We start from the raw sequence: 16,263 nt of genomic DNA on the forward strand, positions 1-16,263 counted from the left end.
GATCAGGAACAAAACAAGGATGTCCATTCTATCACTTTTATTCAACATAGTACTGAAAGTCCTAGCCACACCAATCAGACCAAAAAAAAAAAAAAAAAAAAAAAAAAAAAAAAAAAAAAAAAAAGAAGTAAAGGGATCTAAATAGGTAAGAAGTAAAACTGTCACTATTTGCAGATGACATGATACTATACATAGAAAACAGTAAATAACTCACCAGAAAACTATTAGAACTAATAAATGATTTCAGTAAAATTGCAGGATACAAAATTAATCTACAGAAATCTGTTGCATTTCTATACATTAATAACGAACCAGCAGAGACATTACAAAAACAACCCCATTTACAATTACATTAAAGAGAATAGCATGCCTATGAATAAACTGAACCAAGGAGTTAAAAGACCTCTACTTTGAAAACTATAGGACATTGGTAAAAGAAATTGAAGACAACACAAATAAATGAGAAGATATTCTATATTCATGGGTTGGAAGAATTAATATTGTTAAAATGTCCACACTACTCAAAGTAATCTTAGATTCAATGCAATCCCCATCAAAATGCCAATGGTATTTTTCACAGAACTAGAAACAAGCAATCCTAAAATTTGTATGGAACCACAAAAGACCCCAAATAGCCAAAGCTCTCTTGAGAAAGAACAATAAAGCTGAATATATTACAATCCCAGATTTAAAACTATACTACAAAGCTCTATTAACAAAACAGTAGTGGACTGGCATAAAAATAAAGACCATAGATCAATGTAACAGAAGAGAGCACAGAGCTAATCCCATGCTTATATGGTCAATTAATCTATGACAAAGGAGGCAATAATACACAGTGGTGAAAAGACAACTTCTTCAATAAGTGGTGTTGGGGAAACCTAAACAGCTACATGCAAAAGAATGAAACTGGACCACTTTCTTACACCACACACAAAAATAAACTCAAAATGGATTAAAGACCTAAATGTAAAAACTGAAACCATAAAATACCCCCACCCCAACAAGAAACCCCCAATCATAGGCAATATACTCTTAGACATCTGTTTAGCAATATTTTTCTGTATCTGTCTCCTCAGCCAAGGGAAACAAAAGCAAAAATAGGCTACTGGGACTACATCAAACTAAATAAAAAGCTTTTGCACAGTGGAAGAAACCATGAAAAAAATGAAAAGGCAATCTGTTGAATGGGAGAAGATTTTTGAAAATGATATATCGAAAAAGGGGTCAATATCCAAAATATATAAAGAACTCCTAGAACTCAACACCAAAAAAACTAAGAGTCCGATTAAAAAATAGGCAGAGGACTTGACTAGACATATGGTCAACATACATATGAAAAGATGCTCAACACCACTCCTCATCAGGGAAATGCAAAAATCAAACGACAATGATATATATACCCTTACACCAATCAGAATAGCTAATATCAAAAAGACAAGAAGTAACAAGTGTTGGTGAGGATGTGGAGAAAAGGGAATCCTTGTGTACTGCCATTGGGTATGTAAATTGGCACAACCACTATGGAAAATAGCATGGAGGTTCCTCAAACAAAACAGAATTACCATACGATCCAGTAATGACCCCTCCGGGTATTTATTCCCCCTGCCCCAAATGAAAAGACGAATTTTAGAAATTTTTTTTTTTTAAGTTTTTTATTTATTTTTGGGACAGAGAGAGACAGAGCATGAACGGAGGAGGGGCAGAGAGAGAGGGAGACACAGAATCGGAAACAGGCTCCGGGCTCTGAGCAGTCAGCACAGAGCCTGACGCGGGGCTCGAACTCATGGACCGCGAGATTGTGACCTGGCCGAAGTCGGACGCTTAACTGACTGCGCCACCCAGGCGCCCCAAAAAGACGAATTTTAAAAGATATATGCACCCCTTTTATAATTAAGCATTATTTATAATAGCCAAAGTATGGAAGAAACCTAATTGCCCATTGACAGATGAATGGATAAAATTGTATTATATACATACAATGGAATATTACTCAGCCATAAAAAAGAATAAAGTCTTGCCATTCGCAACAACACGGATGGACCCAAAGGTATTTATGTTAAGTGAAATAAGTCAGAGAAAGATAAATATCCTGTGATTTCACTCACATGTGGAATTTAAATAACAAAACAAATGAAGAAAAAAAAAGACTCAAATACAGAGAACAAATTGGCAGTTCCCAGAGGAGCATGGGGGTGGAGGAGAATGGGCAAAATAGGTAAAGGGGATTAAGACATATAAACTTCCCAAAGCAATCTACACATTCAATGCAATCTCAATCAAAATTGCACCGGCATTCTTCTCAAAGTTAGAACAAACAATCCTAAAATTTGTATGGAACCACAAAAGACCTCGAATAGCCAAAGTTATGTTGGAAAAAAAAAACAAAACCAAGGCGTCACAATCCTGGAGTTTAGCCTCTACTACAAAGTTGTAATCATCAAGACAGTATGGTACTGGCACAAGAACAGACACATAGACCAATGGAATAGAATAGAGAACCCTGAATTGGACCTACAAATGTATGGCCAACTAATCTTTGACAAAACAGGAAAGAGTACCCACTGGAAAAAAGACAGTCTCTTTAGCAAATGGTACTGGGAGAACTGGACAGCAACATGCAGAAGAATGAACTTGGGCCACTTACTTACACCATACACAAAAATAAACTCAAAATGGATGAAAGACCTAAATGTGAGACAGGAAACCATTAAAACCCTAGAGGAGAAAATAGGCAACAACCTCTTTGACTTCAGCTGCAGCAATTTCTTGCTTGACATGTCTCCAAAGGAAGGAAATTAAAAGCAAAAATGAACTATTGGGACCTCATCAAGATAAAAAGCTTCTGCACCGCAAAGGAAACAATCAACAAAACTAAAAGGCAACTGACAGAATGGGAAAAGATATTGGCCAATGACATATCAAATAAAAGGCTAGTATCTAAAATCTATAAAGAACTAACCAAACTCCACACCTGAAAAACAAATAATCCAGTGAAGAAATGGGCAGAAGACATGAATAGACATTTTTTCCAAAGAAGATGGCCAACAGACACATGAAAAGATGTTCAATATCACTCAGGGATATACAAATCAGGGAAATATAAATCAAAACCACACTGAGATCAAAACCACATTGAGATACCACCTCACACCAGTCAGAGTGGCTAAAATTAACAACTCAGGAAACAACAGATGTTGGTGAGGATGTGGAGAAACGGGAACCCTCTTACACTGTTGGTGGGAATGCAAACTGGTACAGCCGCCCTGGAAAACAGTGTGGAGGTTCCTCAAAAAATTAAAAATCAAACTACCCTACAACCCAATAATAGCGCTACTAGGAATTCATCCAAAGTATACAGGAGTGCGGATTCATAGGGGCACATGTACCCCAATCTTTACAGCAGAACCTTCAACAATAGCCACATTACAGAAAGAGCCCAAATGTCCATCACCTGATGAATGGACAAAGATGTGGTTTGTATATACAATGGGATACTACTTGGCAATGAGAAAGAATGAAATCCTGCCATTTGTAACAACGTTAAAGAAAGACAAATATCATATGTTTTCACTCACATGTGGAACTTGAGAAACTTAAAGGAGGACCATGGGAAAAGGGAAGGGGAAAAACAGTTTCAAAAAAATAGAGTGTGAACGGGGGAGGAGCAGAGAGAGAGGGAGACACAGAATCCAAAGCAGGCTCCAGGCTGTCAGCACAGAGCCTGATGCGGGGCTCGAACCCATAAACTGTTAGATCATGACCTGAGTTGAAGCTGGACACTTAACTGACTGAGCCACCCAGGCACCCCAACATAAGCTATTTTTTGAAAAGCAAAGATAAATTGACCTGTAATAACAGAATTGACTTTCTGCATTTTTTAAAAATGTTTACTTACTTTTGAGGGAGAGAGAGACAGTGCGAGAGGGGTAGGGGGAGAGAGAAACACACACACACACACACCACAGAATCCGAAGCAGGCTCCAGGCTCTGAGCTGTCAGCACTGAGTCCGATGCGGGGCTCAAACCTACAGACCATAAGATTATGACCTGAGCTGAAGTTGGATGCTTAACTGACTGAGTCACCCAGGTACCCCTACATTTTTTTATTCTCAATGCAAAGCTATTGTAATGAGCTTAAAAGTGAGTTTTTCTATACAAAATTTGAATAATTTTTTTAAGTTAATTTTTTCTATAATCTCTACACCCAATGTGGGAGTTGAACTCACAATCCTGAGATCAACAGTCGCCTGCTCTACTGACTGAGCCAGCCAGGCACCCCAAATAATTATTAATCTTTATTTTTGAAAAAGGTCCTAAATCAAATGCACCCTATGTGTGGAAAGATGTGGCTGGCACTGTGCTTGGTGGAGGCCCTGTCACAAAGGCTGCTTCTGCTCATCAGCCTGACTCCAGCAGGGTCACAGGAGTTTCTGGCATCCAGGAGCCTCAAAATCCAGCAGCAGCAGCACAAATTATTCCAACTTTCTCTTTACTCCCTTGGCAACATAATAAACCAAGGGAATAAAAACCATAGGTTTATTGATAGTTTATAGCTTTCAACCATTAAAAATCATAAAAGGGACTATGTACAAACACCAGCATTCTTTTTTTTTTTTTTATTAAAAAAAATTTTTTTTTTTAACGTTTATTTATTTTTGAGACAGAGAGACACAAAGCATGAATGGGGGAGGGTCAGAGAGAGGGAGACACAGAATCTGAAACAGGCTCCAGGCTCTGAGCTGTCAGCACAGAGCCCGACGTGGGGCTTGAACTCATGGACTGCGAGATCATGACCTGAGCCGAACTCGGCTGCTTAACCGACTGAGCCACCCAGGCGCCCCACACCAGCATTCTTAAACTTGAGCAGCTGATTAAAAAAAAGAGAAATCACACATCTCCCTGTGTTGACCTACATTATTTAATGAATAAACATAAAACTAATGTGCTTACGGCTCTTATAGACCCATGTGACCAAAACTACAGAGCAGTGAGGTTTCAAAATTAGCAATAATTTATGTTAGCAGATTTTGTTATTTTGTTGAAAGTAAATCACCAATGTTAGATTTACAGAAGAAGATACAGCCCCAGGGCAGATGTATATATTTTGACTTTAGTTATATGAATGCAGAAAATGCCTGTTTGCACAAGCACATTCCACAAAGTGAATTGAACACCTGAAGGCTTTGTTATCTAGTTCAAATTCAATGAGACTTGAATTACCCAAATCTATGACAGCAGAGAGATTTTAATTGAATGTTAATAAAACCATCTTGCTCTTTGAAATAAAAGTTGGAAGGCACCATTACTGAAAACTGCTTTCGTGTGTGTGTTTCAATTGGTAACAAAGAAATAATATCAGATATTATATGTTTGTAATTACCACAGATGGAGAAAACTTTACTTTCAGGCACTCACTGTCAAACTGCTGAAGAGAAGCATTAACATTGGAAATGGCTCATTGCACCATTTTGAAAACATTCATAAATTTAGTTAGCACTGCCAATGCCTTCAAACAGGAATACTAACTATAGCAAAACCTTCCAGCTTATAACACACCGTGCAGTGTTTGGCTTCACCAGCCATTAACATCCTTGCTACAGTAGGCTCACCTCTGCTCTTTTCTCATTAATCAAAAGCAGCCCATAACTCCACTGTACTGAACTGTTTTCATGATCAAAATCAAAATCTCCACTTATTAAATAAGAAATTTAAGTCTTATTCTATGAAAATCTTCAAATTACAAATTATTACCACCTAAGAGCTTTGACTTAGTCACTCACAAACCAATCCAAAATGACATGTGTCATTTTAGCACAAGGACATACATGCCAGATCACCTGCAGCACACCCAGCTCCTGGTTACTTCTTCATGTTAAAAGGCCAATGCTGACCCCTTAGGGTACATAATCACTTGACGCCAAAATTATTTTAAGTTCCAATGCCAACTGAAATGGAGTGGCAGCATTAGATAAGGTGGTAAATCAGATGACTCAGAGGTATTTACTTTTTAAAATATATATTAAAGTAAAATAAAACAAAATTAAAAGATTCATTATTAGCCTATGAAACCCCATACTGAGAAACATTCAACAAGTTTCTTTTCCTTTCAAGGACAACACAGATGTGCAAGGGTAGCACATGTAATATTATATTTAGTATTGTTTTGTATGTTTGTCTTTAAGGACAACAATTTCAGAAAAATGAGTTTATGGGGGCGCCAGGTGGCTCAGTCAGTTAAGCATCTGACTCTTGATTCCAGCTCAAGTCATAATCTCACGGTTTGTGAGTTCAAGCCCTGCGTTGGGCTCTGTGTTGACAGTGCGAAGCCTGCTTGGATTCTCTCTCTCCCCATCTCTCTCTGCCCCTTCCCTGCTCATGCTCTCTCTCTCAAAATAAATAAAGTTTAAAAAAAAGAAGAAAGAAAGAAAGAAAGAAAGAAAGAAAGAAAGAAAGAAAGAAAGAAAGAAAGAAAAAGAAAGAAGGAAAGAAAAGTAAGTTTATGTAAAAAGCTTATATTCTGGATTCCCTCAAGGCTTCAAAATCGTGGAAAGTCTTTCCTACAACATGTTCTGGGAGGGATCCATTCCTTGCCTTGTACTGCCCTCAAGTCTTCTTGCTTATTCTTTGCAGACACCAGGAAGGCACTGCCCCTACAGCCATGAAATGACTGAAACAGCAGAACCAAGTACTTCTTCTAAGCAGCAAAACTGGTACAGATCTGAGACACCATGAAACCTCAGAGAAATGTCAGATTTGAACCTTCGGTGAAATTTGTCATTGAGCTTCAACCCGCAAATGATTTCATAAAATCAAGATGCAATGCATATAAGAACTTGGGAAGGTCACAGAAAAATAAAAGTATAGAATATCCAGAAATTTAAAAAGCATTCTGAGGCCTATGCAAATGTAGAGTATCATGCGCTGGGGCATCAGCAAATACACAAATTTGTTTGGCTAAAACAAAAGAACTTTAAAACCACTTTAAAAGTCATTTTCAAATCTAATTACAACATAGCAAACCCACTTTAAAAAGTCACCTCACTAAACCAAAGCCTAAAATCAATCTATACCTAACAGCACACAAGTATAAAGACAATGCAAGCATAGCAGAGAAGACATAATTTTCACAAAAGGAAAATAAAGATCTGGATATTTCCACTTAATTTCAGGTTCACAAAAGGCACACATTTGCACCATACCTGGTATCTTTGCCTGATCCCCAAGTTCGAATTCCACAGCCACCCATGTTGTCTTCAGTTCTGATTGCTCTAGAGAAAGAAAGAATATTCGCTTCAGCTGAAAGCAGGCCTGCAGTCAATCTCCAAATCATAAAAGTTGATCAGAAAAGCTGTCACAGGATCAGCTCCCTCAGGAATAAGCGCATACTAATATCAAGTCAATTCATATTAACACACAACAAACAGATTCATACCATGTATTACCAAGATCATAAGGCAAAAACAGCAGTTACAGAGGAACTTACATTTTCTCATTCCCACCGTACCTCTCAAAATCTCGTTTCCCTCTCTGGTCAAAACCCTCAAAAGCTCTGTTCCCGGGGCCGCCTCTGCCTCGGCTTCGCATGGCCCCCCTTGGGCCTCCACGGCCTCTCAGTGGTCTGTCTCGATCAAACCTGTCAATGGGTCTAGGAAGAGATGGGTATAATAATAAAAAGCAGTGAACTGGATTGAAGGGCTAAGGCTTTTTTGAGAAAAAAATTCTAGGAGGACATCATGGCTATAATATATTGGAAAGAATGGTAGCTTGAAAAATAAAGTAACAATTAACTTTTACTGAACAATACTACTGAGGCATTGTTCTGAGCACTTCATCATATATAATTCTCATAAACAGATGTATAATATACAACTATTATCCACAGACAATGAACTGAGGCACAAAGGAGGTAGGTAACTTGCCCAAGGTCATACAGCTGCTAGGTGAGGAAGCCAGACCAGAGAAGCAGGTCCTGGGCAGGTCTTGCTAATCTGTGGAGGGGTACCCCTTTCTCTGGAGGTTTATTCCAGCTCTAATATTCAATATTTAAATTAAATTTGGAATGTTTTGTATAAGAGAAATAGGAAACTTCAAATTATGCCCCTCCCAAACCTCCCTCTCCCAAACACACAACCAGTCAGTGACATTTGGGGCTAAAAGTATTAACCCGCAACAACCTCAATTCTCTTCCTCTTGCCCCACACACACCTCCAAGGACAGCTGAAGCTTTTTGTTGTGAAAGCCAATAGCAACTTTTGTCTTTATGTCATTTGACCCCTATTCATCATTTGACACCACTGACCACTAATTTTCCTCAGACTTCTCTTTCCTTGCCTTGTCCTTTAACACTTATTTTTGTAATAGGTCATACTCAAACATGGTACAAAATTCACAAGATACTCACTCCCCTTGCTTCTTAGGCCCCCAATTCCATTTTTCAGAGGAAGGCACCTCCAGAGTCACATCAAGGGACACATTCTGTATCTTGCCTCTTTCACTTAACTAGTCTTGATGCTCTCCACACAGCTGCCTCCCTCGTTCTTCTGGATACTCGTTTGTCCTCACAGGTGCCCGCATTCCTGACTTCCCATCCCAGGCACACACTGTTCTCATCTCTATGCTATTGCTACATGACCCTCATTCATGTGACCCTGCATCTCTCACTGGGGTCTCTGATTCCAGGCCACAAAGCCAGTTACTTCCTGGACATGCCCTCTGTCCACACCCTGGCCCTGCAGATACATGACCAACACTGACCCCTTGGCTCCCGCTATGGTCCCTAACTCACAGCATCAAACTACCTAAGCCAAGAACCAGATGTCTTCTATACTCCCTTCTTCCTCTGCCACATCCACTGGGACCAAGGCCTAACCACCCACACACTCCTCCTCATACTCATTCTCAGCCATGTCTCTGGTCACCATCACTTTTTATGAGGACTTGCCTTTCTTCCATTAGACTCAAAGCTACTGCAGCAAGGACCACATCTTTTCACCATTACAACCTTAGTTTAATAAGACAGATTATATATTTTTAATTTGTCAAGACTTTAAAAATATTTAAAATTGTAACAAATTACTTACTGAACTCTAGTGGCATTAGTGACTCAAACACCAAAACTAGAGGTATGTTCTAGTCTATGGTCATGGCTGAAATCGTTACATTAAAAAGCTACTGTCTGGGGCGCCTGGGTGGCTCAGTCGGTTGAGCACCTGACTTCGACTCAGGTCATGATCTCACACTCATGGGTTTGAGCCCCATGTCGGGCTCTGTGCTGACAGCTCAGAGCCTAGAGTCTTGCTTTGGATTCTGTGTCTCACTCTCTTTTTTGCCCCTCCCCCACTCTCACTCTGTCTCTCTCTCTTCTCAAAATAAATAAACATAATAATAAAAAAATTATTTTAAAAAAGCTACTGTCTGATGGTGGGTAAAAATATATAAAACTCTCTATTATCCTTACTCAAAAAGATAAAAAAACACAGAAGCACCAATCATTAACTTTATGCCAGTCTCTTATAAGAAACATCATCCTGGGGCGCCTGGGTGGCGCAGTCGGTTAAGTGTCCGACTTCAGCCAGGTCACGATCTCGCGGTCCGTGAGTTTGAGCCCCGCGTCAGGCTCTGGGCTGATGGCTCGGAGCCTGGAGCCTGTTTCCGATTCTGTGTCTCCCTCTCTCTGCCCCTGCCCCGTTCATGCTTTGTCTCTCTCTGTCCCAAAAATAAATAAAAAACGTTGAAAAAAAAAATTAAAAAAAAAAAAAAAAAAAAAGAAACATCATCCTAAATAAAATCTCCAGGTTGGGTGTTCTACCTCCCACCTCTCCCATTCCCGACTAAAACAGAGATTATTATAAAATCTATTCCCATTATAATAAATATCTAAAGCAGAGTTCTAAAACAATAACAGGGTCATAAGAGAAAAAAAGTCTACCTAAATGTTGAGAGGAAATGAAACACGAAAACATACATGGAAAATAATGTCAACAGTCAAAATTGGGTCTAAATTTACATGAAATCTAGATCAGATACCAACAAAACAACAAAGGCATTTAAAATATAATAGTGATTGAAACCGACCCTAAAAATAGCCCTGTGTGTTCTGGGGTTTATTTTAATCCCTTAAGCCTCTTTTTTTTTTTTTTTTTAGTGGTTTTTTTAAAAAAAAATTTATTTTAGAGAGAGAGCATAAGCAGGGGAGAGGGGCGGGGAGGGGAAAGAGAGAGAGAGAGAGAGAGAGAGAGAGAGAGAGAGAGAGAGAGAGAGAGAATCTTAAGCAGGCTCCACGCTTAGCACAGAGCCCAATGCAGGGCTCAAACCCATGACCCAGGGATCATGATCTGAGCCATAACCAAAAGTCCAACACTCAACCGAGTCACCCAGGAGCCCCTAAAACATTTTTTTTTCTTTACCCCACAGGTTACCCACATCCTTATCCCCATATTCTCAGGACACCTGGGTGGCTCAGTCAGTGAAGCGTCTGACTCTTGATTTCAGCTCAGGTCATGATCTCATAGTTCATGAGCTTGAGCTCCGTGTTGGGCTCTGTGCTGACAGCCTGGAGCCTGCTTGGGATTCTCTCTCTCTGCCCACCCCGCCCTGCTCATTTGTGCACTCTCTCTCTCTCACAAATACACTTTAAATACATATATTCTCAATTGCTTCTTGCTTATAAAACATACCCTCTTTGTGCTCGTGTTGGCAGCACATATACTAAAAATTAGAACAATAAAACATATCCTCTTTTTATTCAGGCAAGGGAGCATTGAGAAATCCTGTATCCACTTAGGAATCTTTATTTGTTATGTACTCACGAGGAAAAGGATGGAAAATAACATTTCAGCCAAGCATCATGCTTTATATCCCTGTAATCCACTCTCCAACAACAATCCCAATTAAGTAGGCATGAGTACCTGTTTTACAGATAAAGGGAATGATGTTCTTGGAGGGGAGAATGGGGAATTAGTGTTTAATGGGTACAGAGTTTCAGGTGGGGAAGATAAAAATGTTCCGAAGATGGATGATGGGGATGGTTGCACAACAGTGTGAATGTACTTCATGCCACCGTACTATCATACATTTATAAGTGGTTAAAATGATACATTAAAAAAATTTTTTTAATGTTTATTCATTTTTGAGAGAGAGACAGGGTGAGAGTGGGGCAGGAGCAGAGAGAAAGAGAGAATCCAAAGCAGGCTCCAGGCTCTAAGCTGTCAGCACAGAGCCCAATGTGGGGCTTGAACCCATGAACCATGAGATCGTGACCTGAGCTGAAGTCAGACACTTAACTGATTGAGCCACCCAGGTGCCCCTAAAATGGTACATTATGTTACGTATATTTTACCCCAATTTTTCTCAACTATTTCCATATGAGGAGGAAAAAAAAGTTAAACATCTGAGTAAGTGATTCTTTCAGAACTGGAACTGACTTTGAATGACCAGCACTAAACTTCAAGAAGAGCCAAAGAAAGAGTCAAAATATATCCAGACAGAGGTAGGCTAATTTCCTAATAGCCTATGTTCAAAGAATTCACTTAGGTTCATCATTTGGAGCCTAAAGAAAAATTCCTTATACATTAAAAACAGTGATCTGGAAGTGTCCTGGTTGATCTCTGCACCTGAGCCACATGGACAGTTACTCCCAGCACCACTTATGACACCGCTTCAATGTGAAAATATGTGTTCTGCTTTAGTGGAATAAAAATCACATGAGCTGGCTGTGACCACAATAGCCATCACTGAAACTCCGGGTTTTTGTTTCCTCATCCATAAATTGAGAGGACTGAATTAGACAGTCTGTTAAGATTATCAAGATTCAATAATTCTGCCCAATAAATATGTATAGGTATCACAGAAATGCAAGGTGACACCATTTTTCACTATCAAATAAGCCAAGATCAAAGTTTATTATATTCAACTCTGCAGAAAGAGCTAGGAGAAGGGCTCTAGATTATTAGTGACAGAGTAAATGGACAGGTTACTAAGATAGTGATTGGTCACTACATATCAAAAGATCCCCCTGACTCTAATTTGTTTTCACACTACATGCACCCATCCAAACTTGCATTGAAGCACAAACTGGGTCCCAGGTTTTAATATATGACACCCAGCTGAGAACCACTGCTTTATGGCCCTAACTGGGGTTCCCATTTCTAGAACTTCCATCTAGAGAAGGTCCAACACTAAGGAAATTATTACACTGTACTGCATCCACAACAGCTCATAATAGAGCCATTAAAAATGTTTACCAGGGCGCCTGGCTGGCTCAGTCAGTTAAGCGTCCAACTTCGGCTCAGGTCATGATCTTACAGTTCATGAGTTTGAGCTCTGCATTGGGCTCCATGATGACAGCTCAGAGCTTGGAGCCTGCTTCGGATTCTGTGTAGCCCTCTCTCTCTGGCCCTTCCCCACTTGTGCTCTGTCTCTCTCTCTCTCTCAGTCTCAAAAATAAGTAAAAACATTAAAAAAAAATGTTTACCAAAAATTCACAGGGCAGCTGGGTGGCTCAGTCAATTAAGCGTCTGACTCTTGATTTTGGCTCAGGGCATCATCTCACGGTTGAGTGATCAAGCTCCATGTCAGGTTCTGCACTGAGTGTAGAGCCTGCTTAGGATTCTCTCCCTCCTGATCCCTCTGCCCCTCCCCCACTTGCAAATGCTCTCTTTCAAAAAAATTTAAAAGAAAATGTTTACCAAACATTGTTAGTGACATGGAAATGACTTTGACCATGTCAAATGGAAAAAGAAATATAAAGCACTCAGTATATATGTATTATCATCTTAATATTTAAGTATATCTATGTATTAAAAAAAAGGAAAACATTAGTCCAAATGTTAGGAGTAATTACCTTAAATGGTAAGATAAGTGGCTTTAATTTTCTTTATAATTGTATGCATTTTCTAAACTATCCAAATTGTCTTATGGATCTTTATTAATAGAAGAGTACTTTTTAAGAAACTAAGGAAAATATCTTTTCTGATAGCACATGATTTATCAAAAATAATTTCACATTTCCTTGAAAGTAAAACTTCCCTCCATATACCTAACATGATACACTGCGAAGGACACAAGACCTCACTTGTGTGGTATTCCTGCCAAAGTGCATGACATCGTTCCAGACAAACTCGGTTCTGAGCTGTTGTACAAAATAACTGGTCCTTCCTCTTCTGACATGTCAAAGTCAAAGATAAAGGAAGAGTAAAGAGCTGTTCCAAATGAAAGACGACTAAATGCAGTGCACACTCCTGGACTGGATCCTGAACCAGGCATTTTTTTTCTTTTGCTAAAAGGACATTATAGGACAACTGGTGAAATTTGAGTACTCTGTAGATTACATGATATAGAGAATTAGATAATAGTAATGTATCAAGGTTAAAATGTTTGATAATTGTACAATGTTTTCAGGAAATACATTTAAAGTATTTAGGGATAAAGAGGTATTTCTGCACTTTACTCTTTTTAAATTTTTTTTAGTGTTTATTTTTGAGAGAGAGAGAGAGAGACAGAGCATGAGTGGGGGAGGGGCAGAGAGAGAAAGGGAGACAGAATCCGAAGCAGGCTCCATGCTCCGAGTGTCAGCACAGAGCCAGATGCGGGGCTCAAACCCAGGAGCTGTGAGATCATGACCTGAGCTGAGGTCAGATGCTCAACTGACTGAGCCACCCAGGCGCCCCATCTGCACTTTACTCTTAAATGTCAAAGAAAAAAGGTGTGTGTGTGTGTGTGTGTGTGTGTGTGTGTGTGTGTGTGTAAGGGAAGGAGAGAGGCAGGGGGTAGAGAGGGAGGGGGTATGATAAAGCAAATGTTAACAGTTGGGGAATCTGGATGAGGGTATATGGGAATTCTGTGTATAATTCTTGCAACTTTCTATAAATCTGAAGTTTTCATTTTTTTTTTTTTTACATTTATTTATTTTTGAGAGACAGAGTGAGACAGAGTGTGGGCAGGGGAAGGGCAGAGAGAGAACGAGACAGAATCTGAAGCAGCTTCCAGGCTCTGAGCAAGCAGTCAGCACAGAGCCTGATGCAGGGCTTGAACCCATGAATCATGAGATCATGCCCTGGGCCGAAGTCGGACTGAGGCACCCAGGCACCCCAATAAATCTGAAGTTATTTTTAAAGAAAAAAGAAAAATCCCTCCATAATCCCATATCCCACTCTACCCCTATCTTCATGTATGACTTCACTTAATAGGCATCATTTTGTGTTAACATATACTCATCCTTTTAAAAGACTCATAGTTTTGCTACTAAAAAAAGCTGGAAACATGAGTTTGTGCTTTTGAGCTATAATTTCCTTATTTCCACAGAATAAATCCCTGAAGTGAGAAAAAAAAAATACACATATGCTTCCCCAAATAAGCAGCTCTGATCCAGAAGTCTTTCTGTAAGCAAGCAGACTATGGCCATTACACAGCACAATTGAAGTACTCTCCAAAAATAGCAGAATTAAGCCTTTCTCTAACCCTCACGCTCCAATATGGTGGCAGATACACTAGCCTGATGTTCTCAATATGTAATTTCTAGGGAATACATCTGTGGGAGTCACCAGCTGCTCAGCCTTCTCAGACTGAGCTACTCTCTGCTGGACTTCTGGGGGTCTTTTGGGGGAAGGGGTGGTGTTTTAATGAGGTGGTGTTTTAATGAACATAGTTTTTACATGTCCTTTGGTTAAAACTTGTAGCCAGGATCCTAAATGGAATCAATAGTCAAGAACTTGGAATACTTTGGGAATAACGGCTTCCTTGACATTAAACTGTTGACGGCTAATAGTGTCAACGTACACTATTCTAGTCTCCTTTAGCCTTTTTTTTAACCTATTTTCCTTTAAATGTGATTCACAAGTTGTTTCAGTTTAATCTAAACTCAGTGCTATGAAGGTTGAATAATTTAACACAAACTTTAGGCAGTAAGCATCTGTCTTGTTAGGGCCAAGCATAAGACACAAAGAACCGCTACGTGTGTATAGGCAGGCGCGGGTGGTCAGGAGCGGTGTCAGGCTGCACCAGCCCAAGACTACCTTCCAGATCAGAGCACTTTCTAGAAGAAGGTATGGCAGCCAGAAATTGGTTTTATACACTGTATCAGTTTTTCTTAAAATGTCATCATGATAGCCAAGTGACCTAACCATGGGGCTAGGAACTTGTTTAAATTTGTTAGTAGTCTAAATTAGTAATGTTAAATCAAAACCATAATTATGCTTAGCTTCAACTGCAAAAGAAAATTTAACCAGTTTAACAGACTCCTGTGTAGTTTTTTTCTTTACAAGAGTGCTTTGTGTAGCTACCAATAAATAACTCATTTTTTACCTTACATCATTTCCTGAACCAAGACTTAAGGTCACCCAAGAAATAAATGGAACATCCTTCCTGTGTCACCTAAAGTGACTGCCAAGGTTGCAAAGGTTAACAGTTCTAGTAAAACCCTCCTGGTTCCCCCCACCCTCCTGACCAAGGTCTGCAGTACGTACTTTTCATCCGTGAACTTCTCAGATGTAAAGTCTGCCTGTCTCTCGCTCTCATAGGGTCGATATTCCCTGTAGGATCTCCGCTCTGCTCTGTCAAGTGTCACCTCTGTCCCCCGGCTGTCATTCCATCCCTGCTGCTCCCCTCTTCTAGGAGCTCGCTTCTGGCCTGCCAAATCAGAAGGGACAGCTGGGACACCAGGTCCATGAGAGCACACCTACAGGGAGTTTTAAATTCCACTTTTCTAGAAGTCAACATCATAGGAAAATCCAGGAAGTTTGGAAATGTTCAGAGAAGAAAAAAGTTATGGATATCATCGTAGCCCACAGTCAACTACCATCGACCCTTGAACAACAGAGGTTTGAAGTGCATGGGCCCACTTACAGAATTTTTCAGATGCAGTACAGAAGTGTAAATGTATTTTCTCTTCCTTATAATTTTAATAACATTTTCTCTTCTCTAGCTTATCTGCTCTACGAATATATACTACATATACAAAATAAATGTTAATTGACTATTACTGGCAAGGCTTCCAGTCAATAGTAGGCTACTAGTAGTTAAGTTTTTGGGAAGTTCAAAGTTATATGTGGATTTTCAACTGCACGGCTTGAAACCTGGTTTCAACCTAACCCCCTGGTTGCTCAAGGGTCAACTGTACTTCCTCATAAAACTTTTTTTTTTTAATTTTTTTAGCGTTTATTTATTTTTGAGAGACAGAGACAGAAGAGGGGCAGAGAGAGAGGGAGACACAGAATCTGAAACAGACTCCAGGCTCTGAGCTGTCAGCACAGAGCCCAACATGGG

At 39.6% G+C, this 16,263-nt stretch overlaps 1 protein-coding gene across 6 annotated transcripts in view; it reads right to left on the bottom strand.

The window, feature by feature from the left end:
* The window catches only part of HABP4 (hyaluronan binding protein 4), a 42,069-nt gene that overhangs the window by 20,329 nt on the left and 5,477 nt on the right, over positions 1-16,263 (bottom strand). For 5 of the 6 annotated variants that reach the window (XM_058695470.1, XM_058695469.1, XM_058695473.1 and 2 more), the window contains exons 2-4: positions 15,465-15,627; positions 7,508-7,648; positions 7,203-7,271 (exon numbers count right to left, since the gene is read on the bottom strand). In XM_058695470.1, coding sequence (XP_058551453.1) covers positions 7,203-7,271; positions 7,508-7,648; positions 15,465-15,627 — 373 coding nt within the window. The remainder of the gene's footprint in view (positions 1-7,202; positions 7,272-7,507; positions 7,649-15,464; positions 15,628-16,263) is intronic. The other variant, XM_058695471.1, reaches the window with a different exon arrangement.

The sequence above is a fragment of the Neofelis nebulosa genome, chromosome 12 (genome assembly GCF_028018385.1).
Source record: "Neofelis nebulosa isolate mNeoNeb1 chromosome 12, mNeoNeb1.pri, whole genome shotgun sequence".
In the NCBI taxonomy this organism is placed as follows: domain Eukaryota; kingdom Metazoa; phylum Chordata; class Mammalia; order Carnivora; family Felidae; genus Neofelis; species Neofelis nebulosa.